We start from the raw sequence: 15,710 nt of genomic DNA, 5'->3' as shown, positions 1-15,710 counted from the left end.
CAAAAGTAGGAAAAATCAACAGATTTTATTTCTATAACTAAAACTTTTGTAAAGATGTCATTCAAAGTTAGCTATCATTTTCTTGTACATTTGCTCTTGTTCTTCAGCACAGTGGTGTGTTGGAAGCCCTGTCGGGGGCTGTAACTGTCAGGCAGTAGGTATTGCTTAGTGGCTGTAACAGGCAGTAGGTATTGCTTAGTGGCTGTAACAGGCAGTAGGTATTGCTTAGTGGCTGCAACAGGCAGTAGGTATTGCTTAGTGGCTGTAACAGGCAGTAGGTATTGCTTAGTGGCTGTAACAGGCAGTAAGTATTGCTTAGTGGCTGCAACAGGCAGTAGGTATTGCTTAGTGGCTGTAACAGGCAGTAGGTATTGCTTAGTGGCTGTAACAGGCAGTAGGTATTGCTTAGTGGCTGCAACAGGCAGTAGGTATTGCTTAGTGGCTGTAACAGGCAGTAGGTATTGCTTAGTAGCTGTAACAGGCAGTAGGTACTGCTGTCTGGAGAAGTGGGTTGCAGTTTATTTGGGAAAGGATTTGGTGTTTTCTCAGGTTTAATATTGAAAATGAAGACCAGTGGAGAGATCTTTAATCAGTTATATCTGCTTTCATAAAACAGAAAAATTATATTCCATTAAGCATCAACAGAACAGTGCCAGACTTTTGCTGCCCATAATGATACTGAAATTGAAATAAGCATCTAATAAATCAAATGAAAGAGCTCATTAGCACATTTTTTTTATTAATACTACATTACAACCACATTAATAGAATTTCTGTATGTATGTAGTCGTATAACTTAACAGAACAGAACAAAGCAAGGGCAATTAAAACCCAGTTCTGAAATATGCAATTTTATAAATTCTCAGTGAACTCATTTTATAAAGTCTAAATGTTAAATGCTCTGTTTCTAAAAATGGAAACAAAGCAAGAAATGGATTCAGATGAAGCCGTGTGTGCTGCCTGCTCTATAATGAGTCAGGGACGGGAACTGCTGGAATGGGCTGTGAACTTTATTAGATAAGAGGATTCATTTGCCAATCACTCTAGAGCAGTGATCCCCAACCAGTGGCTCCAGGGCAACATGTTGCTCCCCAACCCCTTGGGTGTTGATCTTAGTGACCCCCAAACCAGGTAGTTATTTTTGAATTCCTGACTTGGGGGCAAGTTTTGGTTGAATAAAAATAAGATTTACTTCCAACTAAAGCCCCCTGTAAGCTGATAGTGTGCATAGAGGCTCCCTAATAGCCAATCTTAGCCCTTATTTGGCTCCTCCATGAACTTTTATGGTGCTTGTGTTGCTCCCCAAGTCTTTTTACATATGACTGTGGCTCACGAGTAAGAAAGGTTGGGGACCCCTGCTCTAGAGCATCATTCATAGCACGTGCAGTTGTGGAAATCCCATACTCTAATTCACTCCAGAAAAGGAAAGCATACTCTGCAAGTAGAACTATTAGACTTGTGCTAAGCTTCAATACATACCAGTTCAACCTATGTTAGGAATAGGGTTGCCAATATTTTACCAACCTGGCTGCTAAAACTGATGATTGATGCCAATGTTATCAACAAAGAAAAAATAAAAATAGAGGAAGGCTACAATAGTCAGGAATCCAGTAATGCAAATTATTATTCTGCATTATTACTGGACAGAATTAATTAAAAAATGGGAAATTTGGGGAAAGAAGGTATTCCTGCTAATACGGCCTAGCATTAAAGCTGTAACCTTTTAGTACAGGTATGGGACCTGTTATCCAGAATGCTTGGGAATTGGGGTTTTCCGGATAAGGGATCTTTCCGTAATTTGGATTTCTATACTATAATTCTACTAAAAATAATTTAAACATTAAAGAAACCCAATAGGATGGTTTTGCACCCAATAAGGATTAATTATATCTTAGTTGGGATCAAGTACAAGGTTCTGTTTTATTATTACAGAGAAAAAGGAAATCATATTTAAAAATTCCAATAATTTGATTATAATGGAGTCTATGGGAAATGGCCTTCCCGTAATTTGGAGATAATGGGTTTCCAGGTAATGGATCCTATACCTGTAGAGCAATTTAATATTGGAAGAAAATACATTGATAAAAGAAAAGAACAATAATATGTATTTTATAAAAAAAAACTAATAGATTAAAAATGTTAATACTGGAAAAGTTCCATCACATCTGAAATCTCAAGAGTTTTTCCTCCACATTGTAACACAGCCATATCTAGGAAACTGAATTCTGTGTTTTAAGCCTTTTTCATACAATACAGCATCTTCAGGATTTTTTGGGAAAAAATATAAAAGTGTTTATGTTTCAATGATTTTCTTTATAAGTGATTATTTCTTAATGCTTACTTACAGGACTGGACTTGGCAACTTATTAACTATTACTATTCAGTAATGCAGCTCTTCTTATTCAAAGTTAAACAGATATCTTATGATTGGATAACTATTTGGTAGATCAACTAAAGTGCTGATCCAATATTATATAGCTGATTGAGAAGAATTTGCAGCCAAAACAGCTTTGTGATGGAGTTGGTTATTTTGAAAGACAGTAATACATTATCTAATTGGCAATTAGAGGCGGGCACCAATATAGTAGATCTAACTGTCAATCAAAATCTAACTCCAGCTCTTGCATATAGATAGACAGATTGCTCAGAGTAGCACAGTGAAGAGTAACTTGATTATTTCAGATGCTTGTTGTTGATGATTTACAAACATCTTTCTGACTGTCAATGAAAAAATAGCATAAGGTTAAGGTGGAGAAACATGAATCAGCTATTTTTTATTAAGAGACACACAGGAGCCTGTTTATTAACATTGGAGAACACTGGTGATGTTGCCCAAAGCAACCAATCAGATCTTGTCAATGTTAATAAATACACCCCCAAAGTTCCCCAGCAAGGCCTACCCTACCATAGAAAATATGGTAAAAAAAAGTTTGTACATGCACAAGCCAGCTGTATGACAAAACCACCTTGACAGTCACCTGAAACATAAGAAAGCATACAAAGACCCAAGAAATATAAAAAGTTTCAAGACTGAATACAATTGACAAAGTACAGAAGTACTTTTATATGTCACAAATAAACCTCAGACCATGTCATTTGTCAAGACAAAGTCCCTAATCACCACACCAATGCTCTGCCCAACAATGGCACCTCTCCCTATCAACACCAACAAAAAGGCACAAAGACCTTATCTTTTTTCTCTGCGTCCATTTTTTTCTGATCTTCATCAGTGGCGCCATCCACATTCAGCTCCTTATTGCTGTTTGATCTGTCCGATACAAAGATGATAGGCTGGATATGGGAGGAGAAGTGTAAGAGGGAAAGAAATGGAGTGGTTATAAGGTGGAAGGGGGTAATTTGAATGATGCCAACCATTTGGCGTGCATGCAACAGCTCCCAGCTCAGAAAGGAAATGTCAAAATATATCACCCATGTGATGGGGAATTTTTTTCTATATTTTAATAACGTGAACAATGTTTCAGAAGGCACCCTTTACTTAGTCGGTACAGATCTGGAAATCTGTATAAAACTCTATGTTTTAGCAAATAAGATGATATATTTTAGACATTTGTAAACTCAATGAGACTCCTATTGAACACAAAAATATACAAAACAGACACATATCAGGGACCATAATCATGATTAATTTATCAACACCATCATCAATAATTAGAAACTCACTTGCTTGTAAACTCTCATCCACATGCAACAACACAATATTAAGGACCTTGAGTTGCTATTCAGACCATGTTTTGGGGGATTCTATGCCTTTATAATCCATGTCAATTGATGTAATTGTGCCAATCCAACAAGACCCCATACATCTATAATCAGGCAGGACACGGACAGACCCCACACAGGACTCAAATTAAAATACCCATGCAAAGACACACAGAAAGCATGGATCATGCACAAAACTAATTACCTATCTATCTACTACTGACCTATCTAATCAAATCTTTATCTGAAAGAATATTTCCAATCTGGGAGCATCACCAAAGAAGGGAAAGATCCAAAAACTTTTTATCAGACTTTTTCCATTACCCAATCAACAGCTAAAACAGTAGCGATTATGACGATAGTTACCCTACCATAGAGATACAACTAACATTAAGGTTCTTATTCAATACTGTCAATATTCAGATGCAGATATTAGTAATGTGATTCTGTACCAATGGGCACCCTGAGGCAAGCTTTCTGATGCTGCCCCTGTGCCTGCTGTTCATAGCTTCGGTGTATGTTGCTACGGTATTTGGCATTCTGTTTGCCACCCTGGTAACTTGCAGGGCACAACTTGCATTATGGCAGCAGGGCCCCTGGATTTCCTGGGGACTCCCAAGAATTGACATTAGAGCTTTCCAGTGCAGACAGTGAGTGAATGGGGACCCATGGATACTGACTACATAATGGGAGACACTTGATTGGAACAGAAGGAAGGAAGAAGGGAATGATCATTGTGAATGCATTAGATGCATTAGCCCCTACTAGATTTCTTTCTCTATCTCTACCTTATATTATACAGGGAATGTTGGGTTTACCACAATCCTCCCATTTGGGTCATTATTAAAGGGGCAGTATACCTCCTTGATCAACATAAGTGGAATGAATAGCACTTGTGCTGCACATACGTTATTCAAATAAATGGATATATATACACTGAACATTCAGATAACATATAGAAATACAACTGATAACCAATACCCACTTGCCTTCTCCAGCTTACCTTCTTTTTAATGTGTATTGGAAATTGGCATTTATGCAAAAAAATGTGCCAATTCCTCTAAACTGATTTGACTGCTACGAGATGTTAAAATTCAGTGGCCGGGCTGGACTTTAACACCCTATAGATACAAAAGCTACCTCAATAGTAGGTGACTGTGTTAATTTTAAAGTATAGCATGGTTATGGCAAGCTTTCAATTCATTAAAATTAATTTCTGGGACTAATTGTTTTTAAAAGAAAGACACAAACCAGTCCTTTTCCTTGCACTTCTGTATCTATCAATTAAAGAAAACATATGTATTGGTTTCCCTCTTCTGAACTAATTTTATAATACCAGAGTGGGGTTTATTTCAGTTTCTGGATATTAGTAAACATTGCACTTGCAATATATTAGCACACATATGCCCAAGCTGATCTTAACCCACCTTGGGTTTCTTTTTCTTTTTCTGGGGAAAGACAAGAACACAAGACAAACAAAAATTACAATCACAATGTTCAATTTATTCAAGTTGTTTCAGATCTTTACTTCTTGGTATGAGGCACAGAGCCTCTATCTCCTTGGTAATAACCATCAAAATGGCCCTGTTCTCCTGGCACACAACAGCTGCTAGGAGGCCACCTACTGAAACGATCAGTCCCAAAATGAAAATAAAAATGACATCACTGCTTTACCCGGACTCACAGAAACAGCAGTGAAAGAGAAGTCCAAACAGAGATATAAAAAAGGAGTCATCAAATGCCCGAACCCCATTATTTTAGGTCCATTTGTTTTTCCTATAACTACTCCCCCAGTCTGCACACAAATACACAGGGACATAATATGCAGTAACTGTAATATTGCTCTTACAGGGTTTCTGTCAACTTAATAGCAGCCAATAATGGCAGCAATGTCACAATCACTTGGTTTTGGTGAAGGTCAGTGATTGTGTTAAGTTTACCTACATTAATGTTACAAGTGAAATCTGGGGACAGCTATAAAAGTCCAGCACATTAAACATGCCATACAAATTTGTATTTAGGCCATGACTACTTGTTTAACACCCCCCCGCTCACATTATATTAGCATGTTATTATATACTGCTGCTGCTGTCACACTGCTGTTTCTATCTATGTAAACACAGCAACCCCAACAGCAGAATCCTGGGGCAGGTTAGGCATAAAATAGGGACATAAATTGAACCAATAACTACAGACAGGGAACACTTTTGCCCAGGAACCAACTTCCTGAATTGTCCAGAAACAGGGACCCTTGGGAATCCTAACCTACACCGAGTGTTTGGGGTGTGCTGAGAAAATTGGTAACTAAAATGCCAATATTGTTGTCCTTTGTAGGGATATGTTGCTTAAAAGAATGGTAATCCCATAATTGTATTCCATTATTTGTAACTTGTTTCTAATCTGATGGGGCCGTATGATACAGCTTGGGATGCGTGGGAAATACACACACAATCACACAGTCATACTTACAATTGGTTTTTCTGCTTCTATCTTGTTTTCAACTTCTCTGAAGAAAATAATTAAGAAAATGATATACGCAAAATATACATCATTACTTTTTACTTTATACTCCCCCATTATTGCATTTACTCTGTACTCTATACTCCTGACTACTAATGGCCTGCAATCCTCATAAATAGTAACTGTCACACAACCACTGACAGGAGCAGGATATTGCTGTACTAATCTGAATATTCAAATAGTACCCTGAATAAATAGTCATTTAAATGCAACTGGAACAGTTATAAATACCTCCCCCAATACAGAGCCATATGGGTGACAGTTTAAGTTAATAGTGCATTTCAATGGAAAAAGGTAAGACATTTCAATAGTCTCTGCAAAAATAATGCAAGATGCTGCTAAAGCTAAAAAACCCAGCTCTTCAGTGGAACAGGCAAGCTTCTGCCCGCCATATGCAGAGAGCGACCTTGTATTTGGAATGCTAATTAAAGACTTTTTCTATACAAGTTCCATTATAGTTTCCCAGGGTCAGCTGCATTGAATACCTCAGAATACAGGGCAGGAAAAATACAGTGCCCATTTCATTCATAATAACCCAGAATAATTTGTAGAATTCTCCAAGCTTCTCCAAGCCTTTATAAAAATGTAGGTATGCTGCAGACTGTAGATCTCCTGTCACATTAGGTGTAAGAGGAGAATATGTTATAGGGAAGGGCTGGCCTATGGCTACCATTTTGGAGTTGAGGAACACTTATCAACAATCATCAAACAACAGAAAGTGGGTGCCTGACCAGCACCATCTTCCATCTTCACGACACTTCCACATGCACTGGCAAATGATTCTCTTTCATTGTACAGTTTCTGGATATTCACTAACACCTGCATCTACGAATAAGCTTTGACTTATGAACAGCTTAGACAATATAAACATGGATGATCTAAATAATGATTGACTTTTAATGTTAATATACAGTATATATATATTTATTTATCAGCAAAGAAATTGCACAGACTTACTCTGAAATGTTTCTTTTCTCAGAGAAAACTCTCAGAATGAACTCTCCTTCCTGGTGGGGCTCATAGGTAGACGGGATAATGACGTATTCACTTGGGGGCAATCGGAAACGCTGACAGACTTCTCTCATGTTGATATATGATTTGCACTTGGCTTTGGAGGCATTGTAGAGGAAGAAATCCTTTTGCAGGTGCTGATTGTTGCCATGCATCTGTAAGATGGGGTTTGGGGGTATTACAGACTATTTGTGGCTTATATTGTGTGTTATGTTAGTGTAATTAAGTCCTCTGTTCCTATACACTTGTTCAGCTCCATAGGTAGCATGCTGAGTACTATAATGTTCCTTGTTGCAACCAGATAAAGAACAAACCATGAAATATATAAAGTGTGCTATCATTTCACAGTTTTATAATTGTTTCAGTGAATATTCTAAACATACTCTTTCACATCTGTATGAATTAGAGAACAGAGAGTATTTAAACACAAGCGCATGCAGGAAAACAAAAATAAGAAACAATAAGAAAATGAAATATATTGCTTCTCCTTCCACAACAGATGACCCCTTCAATGCAGAATACCTCCAATCCTATTAATTAACTATAAACTGTACTTGTGTCGTCCATAACTGGGATAATGCATTTGGTAACTCAATGATGTAGGTGCCAGAACTCTTTCTCCACAAGAGTGTGCAGCAATTATGTCTCGTGATGGTGTGAATGGCACTCTCTGCTATTCGTAGAGTGTATTCAGTTATGTTGAACTTGAGTTGAGAGTGGGGAAGCAGCCATTTTGAATATAATTACTGTATTTCACTTTGGGGAATTATTATTGGGTGGGAAAGCAGTACATTAAGTACTTCTATGTACGTTAATGTCAACACGTTGTCCAAGGTTCCCACCTGCTTGCCCTACCCTCAGGGCCTACTCCTGCCCCAAAAGGAACCCTTTAGTCACTCATGCCCAGAAAGTTAGAAGTAACACAGCAAACAAACCCAACTGAAGATGTTCCAACAGGATCACAAAGCCACAAACAAATCAGCAAGCAGTTCTTCATTACCCATCCTTACACATCATACCTCTTTTGGAACCTTAAAATGAAAAATAAAATAATTGTTAAATATAATTTGTAAGAATAAAGTCAGGAAGAACAATACAAAAATAGAGCTAGATAAAGTCAATAGTCTGTACGGGCAATCAGGGCCACCATCAGAAACTTTGGGGCCCAACACAAGTTATTCATATGGGTCCCCCCATTAACACAAGCACGCAGTACCAAAATTATGGCAATGCCCCTTGTGTAAATATATAAACAACTTATGTTACTCTATAATAAGCAGTGCATATAAAAAGTTCAATTGATTAATTTGCTCATAATTCAGTCAGTTCATAGGGGGTCAGTTGAGTTTGCCCCAAGTTTAACCCCTTCCCACCTACCTACCCCTGTTCTGTGCTGTCATTGCTTGATATTGAAGTTACATATGTTTTTGCATAAGTTATTTAAACTGCGTAAGTTTAGGGGCCAATGATGTTGCTGTGGGGCCCAATAACCAGTTATTCCCCTGCTGCAAAGTTCATTAACTCATATAATTCAGTTAATAGATCCCAATATAAACAGCTGATTTTACGTTATAATAAGCAATCCATATAAATAGTTAAAGTGATAATCAATGTGCTAATAAGTCAGTCAGTTTATTGGGGGCAGTGGAATTTTCCTTAAGTTTTTTAATTCATTGGGGGTCAGTGGAGTTTGTCCCTGCAAAGCTTCTGCATTGGCTTTTGCTTGATTCGCAAGTTACTAGGCAGGTTTTGTAGTTTTTGCAGAAGTCACGTAAATTGCATAATTGTGTTTTGGCATAACTTTATGCGTAACTTGCGCAACTTTTGTGAAGTGACTGGGTGCCTTAAGGAAGAAGATTTCTCAGGGCCAGGCACAATAGTACCCCATCTCCCCCCAATGGCAGCCCTGTGGGCAATTTACTAAGACCTTGGGTAGAAGTGCAAGAGCACGCCCCTTATTGCTCATTCAGAGCACTTCTGCCATGGATCTGGCTGAACTCTACACCTTGTGCCGAATAACTTGCTATTATAAGGTACTGTTTGACATCATATAGAGAACGTTAGAGCTCAGCTACAATTCAGTTACCTCATATATTGCAAAACCAATGGTGAAAAGATTGGCTCCTGCCTTTCGATCTTTCCTTCGATTCTTCTGCATTAAAGCAACAACAAAACTACAGACAACCTCATTGTCAGCAGGGTCATCATCCTCCTCCAGCAGCTTAAGACGATACTGAGGGTTGGTCCAGTAGGTGTCTGCAATGGTATGGATACATTCATGTCATTATATACATTTTCTTGGTAACGGTGCCACATCCTCATGAGCAGCTATTTATATGGTGCTGTATCACAAGCATTGGCAAAAGGAAGACCACCTCTACTGTAACACCTCTGTCCCAATTCCTAAATCTAATAAATAAGGAAATGTGCTGACATGATCTGTCCATAGACTCACAACAATGAATACTAAAAATTCCATTCTCCAAGACATAAGCTTAAATGTGACCCCTAACTTCCCTACTTCATACATCAGTTACAGTCCTACAATTACCACTGAGTACTGGAATCTAGGTTGTATGTGCCGGTCCATTGGTAACATGCTAGATAAAGGCTTAGAAAATTAGGAAGTTTGAGGGTTTTTAAAAGTTTGGATCTTTTGATAAATGACTGACATTCATAAAAATGGGGTTTCAGAAACCTCTAAAACCATGAATGAGAATGTTGATAAATGAGCCGCAGTGTTTGTGAAGTTATTCTATAATGCTTCAAATATAAATAGATGCCTCTTAAGCTGGCCATACACACACCGATGATATCGTACAAAACCTCGTTTCCAGTGTTCGGTGTGCAATTCAAGGAAGGCAAAATGGCTGAGCTGTGCCAAGTTTATGTATATGGAGGTGCAGGGAGTGCATCTTGACGCAAGTAACTTTAATGAAAGTCGTTTTAAGTGTAACTGACTGTGGGGAAATAGCGGGGACAACAACTTACTTGCGGTCATAAATAAGCCCGAGTATCTCTCTCTACCCTAAAACTAGCTGGAAATTTGGATTTAGCCTGAAACTGGAATAACACATTCATCAGCTATCCAAATTTACAAACATCTTAACTCCAATCAGATTTTTACAATGCCCACCTTCGCATTTTTTAAAATCAAAATGTTATGGTGACATTGCTTCTTTTTATGACGATTTTGCTCCATTTTTACAAAACTCCACCTTTGGAACCCCCCAGCAAGCAAGGTGTGATATGGCTACAGATCCATACAAGTTGATGCACTTATAGTATATAGCAAGATATTTAAGTGTGTAAAATATTTTGCATCATTAGCCTTGGGAGGTTATTGATAGTATTATTTAGACCAACACCGTTAAATGTATCCAGGATGCAACGTTAACACCTACAGTATAGGCAACATAACCATGACAGGAAGCTGATGCCTTATTCTTCTTCTTCAGCTAGTTTAGTACCTGGATAATTGCGACAGCCTCCTGCTGAGCAACCCCTGACCCATCTCCCTTCATTTACAGACACTGTCCATACTTGGAGTGAGTCCGAATCCAGTGCATCTGGTGTCAGATTGCAGATTTCAGCCTTGGTGAAATTCTTCATAAAATCATCATAAGACATCCTAGGAAAATGTATACAAGGAGAAAATAATCAAAATTGTAATTTCAAAATGATATACCGTGACATAACAGCGAGAACACTTGTGGAAGGGTGATATGTCTCTCCAAGTATATAATAATGTGGAACGAGCATGACAGCCCCCAAATGTTTTATAAGTCATGCAGGTAAAGAAGGATGTTAATGAAAAATGACCTCAAAGACGATACAAAGGTGAAAGAAAACACCTGAGGGTCTCAAACTGTATTTTTCTGTATTAATATAAGAATGCCATGAATAACCCATACAATTTTCTTATAAAATGTGCACAGGTTGTCATCAGTTGAAACTTTGATCTTCCGTTATTTGCAGCTATTTCCTTTTTTTTTATATCTTTATGTCATATCTGTACAGAATATTTATATATATATTTCCAAAAAGATTACTGCGAGTGCACTCCAGGGTCTTTTCCATAAAAACGATCTTTATTGTAATATTGTTGCCATCTTATCAACGTTTCGGCTCTGGCCTAGAGCCTTTATCTTGAAAAAGGCTCTAGGCCAGAGCCGAAACGTTGATAAGATGGCAACAATATTACAATAAAGATCGTTTTTATGGAAAAGACCCTGGAGTGCACTCGCAGTAATCTTTTTGGAAATGTGTTTGTATCCCTGAGTGGCACCCGGGCAACTAAGTGAGCTAATAGAATTGGTTATCGGAAGTGCGGATCGTGTTCTGGTTGTATATATATATATATATATATATATATATATATATAGCGAACCCAGGGTGGCACTCTGCTTCAGCTCTTAGCTCGGGTGCAAGGTAAATGATTTAAATATCCAAAAAAGACCAGCAACACCGAGTTATATTCCAAAAACAATCAATTGTGTATTAAAACAGCGGCTGTTTATGCGTTTTTAATACACAATTGATTGTTTTTGGAATATAACTCGGTGTTGCTGGTCTTTTATGGATATATATATATATATATATATACAGGGTCGGACTGGGCCCTGCGGGGGGTTTATTGGGGCACGGCAGGGGCTCCTGTGGAGGATGCGGCCGGCAGGGCACCTTAGTTGAACAGGGGAAGGACTACAACTATTTCTGGAGCAAGAGATTTTTTTAGCAAAAACTCAGAAGTTACAACTGAAGAATCCATTGTGCAGAGCAAATGAGTAAATCAATTTGCTTACTTTTGAAATATATTACTAAAGACTTTATTGCCAGTGGGCATTTTGAAGGATCAAAATCCTGTTTTATGCATCAAAGCTTTAGGTATTATTACTTTTTTCAAGGCAGAATTTGGCATAGATTACACATGTGATTTCAGTTACGACCAACACAAAGATATTCTTCTAGCTGTGGCACTTCAAAGCACATCTTCATTGTAAAAACTGGTTTCTTTCTTGTTATGTTCTAATGTCTTCTCTGTATGCTTAAAGAAAAACATTAAATTAAATTAGAAATGGGTTTCTTACCAAAACTCGCCATCTTCCTGTACCTGGTGCTGGAGGCGAGTCTTTTCCGACTTATCAACCATAGTCCATTCCTTTGCACTAGAGTGGGAAAGCAAGATATACCTTCAGAAGCAGGTTTAATTGCAGCCATTCCCAAACTCAGAAACAAATATTTATTGTAAAAATGTTCCCTTCAAACAGCTACATGGACAGTACCATCAATATAAATATAGCTACATTTCCTGAGGGTTGGTCCAGTAGGTGTCTGCAGGAGAACAGTGACTGACTAAAACAAAAGCCCACTGTTTATACCAAGTATAGTAATTGCCTTACTTGTCACCCCATGCTCCATTCCATTCCACTTGTCCCCAAGGGTTCCTGAGACGAACAAGTTTGATTGGCTTTCCTTTCAACTTTGTCTGTAAAATTAAACAGTGATTTGTACATGAAGGTATTACACTGTATGGGAAAATAGTTTCTAGTGGAGCCCTATTCTACCATTGATAGCAGGCCCACCAGTAACTGTGTTGAAAGATAAGAGTTCAGTAGCTATATTAAAAAGTATTACTAGAAATCCTTTATTGTGGCTATCCTCCTCTGTTCCCAGGGTTGTTATCTGGCTGGAATGTACCACTTTCCAAGTTTCCAGCACACACTTTATTCTGTAACAAATTGTTCTTAATTCTAACAGTAATTACTTCTGTCAAATAAGAGAGAGAGGAAGCTGATCTTATTTTTCTAGCATGTGTGACAATTAAATATGTTTTTGTTTCACTCCTTGTTATTCTTTTCTTTATTTCTCATTTTCCACCCTCCCCATTTCCATTTCTCTACCCTCTGTGTTCTCAAGTTTTACTTTATTTATGAGGCTTCTCTATATCTATTACCCAGTTCCATTTGAGATTCTATATCCCTTTCCTTTTCATCTCCGTTGCCTGTCTTTTCTCCTCCCAGTCCCTTTCAGATTGTCCCATTCTCTTCTACATTCTCTGTCCCCTCTGCTGATTGGCATCTTCCCTTCCCTCTCTCTCTATTTCTCAGGATCATTTGCCCCTGGGTTTCCCTTTACATTTTTATAAACACAGGGGCCTAAACAGATTCTAGGATCCATTTACTATTCCAGCACAACTGCACAGATATTGTAAATTAAACATTATTGCCTTGAACTAATATGAGCTGTTCCTAAACTGGAGCAACCCAAGCACATTACAATGTAGAGGCATGCCAGGCCGCAAAAGGTATCTTTATTCTATGTCAGCATTAAGTATAGGACCTTTGCACTTTTGGTTTGTGTTTGATGCAATAAACATGGCGGATGCCTGGATCTTGGATTTCTCCATTAAAGTCCCCCCTTTGATGACCTATTGACTTAGTGGCTGCATCCTGCTGTGTGCCAATATCCTCGTAGCTGCTAGTGGTTTGCAGTGCATGCATGGATTCCAGATCATACCTCTTCAACACCTGTAACAGAGTATGCGTGGCCTTTAACCAGTCCATTGGCCATGCGGGTCTCCAGCTGAACAGGGACAAGGGTCTAAGATTGATTTAAAAATCCAATTAGTAAATTCATTGAACAGTTATTCTTAGAAACATTCTACATGAAGTAAATCATATAAAGCCAAAGGGGCCAGGAGCTTTTGAGAAGCAACAGTAACAAAAACACCCAAACATGAAAGTTCTTGAAACAATGAGAATGATAAGCATAAATATCTACAGTATATGCAACATAACTCTAAAATGACTTCTCCCATACCTACAGTTATATTTAAATAAGCACAAGCATAATTATTTATTCACCATATTGTCTCCAAATTCCCCAAGTCACTGTAGGGAATTATTTATGCTTATTGCCCTGGGAGATAAAGTTGTATTAATGAGCTGTATAAGCATCTCTTCACATTCTATTTTATTTGTATATAATATAATATGTAATAATAGTGTAATTGTAATCTAATAATTAATCTAAGGGGTTGCAAAATAGGTCAAGCTGTTTAATAAATATAAAATATTCATGAATAAAACTAAAAATAGAATTTTGACCAGTTAAGGTGTATATACTGTATATACTATATTGCGTACAGTTTTGGTCATGGAGCATGCATATGGAAAGGCAAGATATACTTACAAAGCACATAGGATGAATCATGCAATATAAGCTTCCCGTATATGCACCAACCTCTTTTTGGTTTAACTGTTTAGGTGACAGCCAGATGACATGTCTTGGTGCTACACACCTGGATGTCCAAGCTGTACTGGTCTAGTTGTTACTAGACACCTGGCTCTCTATCAAAACAAGACCCCTCACTACTAAAGGCTGGCTAAAGGTACATGGCAATGGTGGTCACAAACCAACCAGATAATCCATTTCATACCATCATTCAAAATACAGTTGGATCAAATTTTGACAAAGCTGTAGGTGTCCAACACACAGAATAATGGTTCTGCCAGGTGTGTAACAAATGGCCAAATTGAATTGTAAGCTGGTTACGTCTTGTGCAGCTAGTTTCAGGGAGGTGACTCTCACATAGACAGCCTAAGGTTAGCCACTCATGTCAATAGGCATAGAAGCTAGTGGCCATAATATGAAACTAAGCACTCTAACTCTTTTCACACCATACTCTCAAACTTGCCAGAGCTTACAATAATTTGCTCTTTATCATATCTTAAGGACACACCTTTTTAAAGAAAACACATGATTTTCAGCAGTACAGATGGCCACATTTATATGCCTGACTTACTAAGGAGCACTGCAAGCAGAGCTGCCTACTTCAGAAACCAGAAAGCCTCCTTTCAGGGAATTTCAGCAGCACTGCAAATATGGCTTTAACAAAAATGTCAGCTTCAGGAAAGCAGGTTCCAAGGCTAACATACCAGTGATTCAGGAAAAAGTCTCAATAATAAAACAAAAAGTTCCAAAGATAAAACTAAAACAAACTGTACTAAACAAAACAAACAACAGAGAACAAACAAAAGCCCCTATACCCTTCCATATTGCTGTCAACGGCCAATAAACACATTCAGCATTTCTGCATGCTGCCCTGGCAAAGACATGATTTTCTGTGCTGCCCTGAAAGTATTTCCCCTTGTTTCATTCACAAGATGTTTTTTGGTGGGGACATTAGAAAGGTAAATCCAAAATAAATACTTTTAACTGATACATTACTATAAAATACTGCGTGTTAAATGTAAGGGTGTGGTATACTCCCTGCTGATTAATGTTACTGATATCAATGCCCCTGCTGTATAGTAAAGCAAGACTTTCCAACTGGACGGTTATGGGGTGAATATGGCCCTCCCGGGAAACCTTATTGCCCCCAATCTGTTCAAGATCTCTATAGATCTCTTTGTATCCCGTCATAATTGTAATATAATACTGCCCTTGTATATGTG

At 38.0% G+C, this 15,710-nt stretch overlaps 1 protein-coding gene across 7 annotated transcripts in view; it reads right to left on the bottom strand.

Moving 5' to 3' along the window:
• The window catches only part of capn3 (calpain 3), a 48,602-nt gene that overhangs the window by 6,120 nt on the left and 26,772 nt on the right, over nt 1-15,710 (bottom strand). For 4 of the 7 annotated variants that reach the window (XM_002935335.5, XM_012969294.3, XM_031890823.1 and 1 more), the window contains 10 exons: nt 13,771-13,854; nt 12,654-12,739; nt 12,342-12,419; nt 10,722-10,882; nt 9,338-9,507; nt 8,271-8,282; nt 7,198-7,406; nt 6,190-6,226; nt 5,148-5,168; nt 3,187-3,291 (listed from right to left, as the gene is read on the bottom strand). In XM_002935335.5, the coding sequence (XP_002935381.2) occupies nt 3,187-3,291; nt 5,148-5,168; nt 6,190-6,226; nt 7,198-7,406; nt 8,271-8,282; nt 9,338-9,507; nt 10,722-10,882; nt 12,342-12,419; nt 12,654-12,739; nt 13,771-13,854 (963 nt within the window). The remainder of the gene's footprint in view (nt 1-3,186; nt 3,292-5,147; nt 5,169-6,189; nt 6,227-7,197; nt 7,407-8,270; nt 8,283-9,337; nt 9,508-10,721; nt 10,883-12,341; nt 12,420-12,653; nt 12,740-13,770; nt 13,855-15,710) is intronic. The other 3 variants (XM_031890824.1, XM_031890826.1, XM_004917239.4) reach the window with 2 other exon arrangements.

Source organism: Xenopus tropicalis, chromosome 8 (assembly GCF_000004195.4).
Source record: "Xenopus tropicalis strain Nigerian chromosome 8, UCB_Xtro_10.0, whole genome shotgun sequence".
NCBI lineage: Eukaryota > Metazoa > Chordata > Amphibia > Anura > Pipidae > Xenopus > Xenopus tropicalis.
Note: the sequence above shows the minus strand (reverse complement) of the source record. Positions and strands in the feature narration are given on the sequence as shown.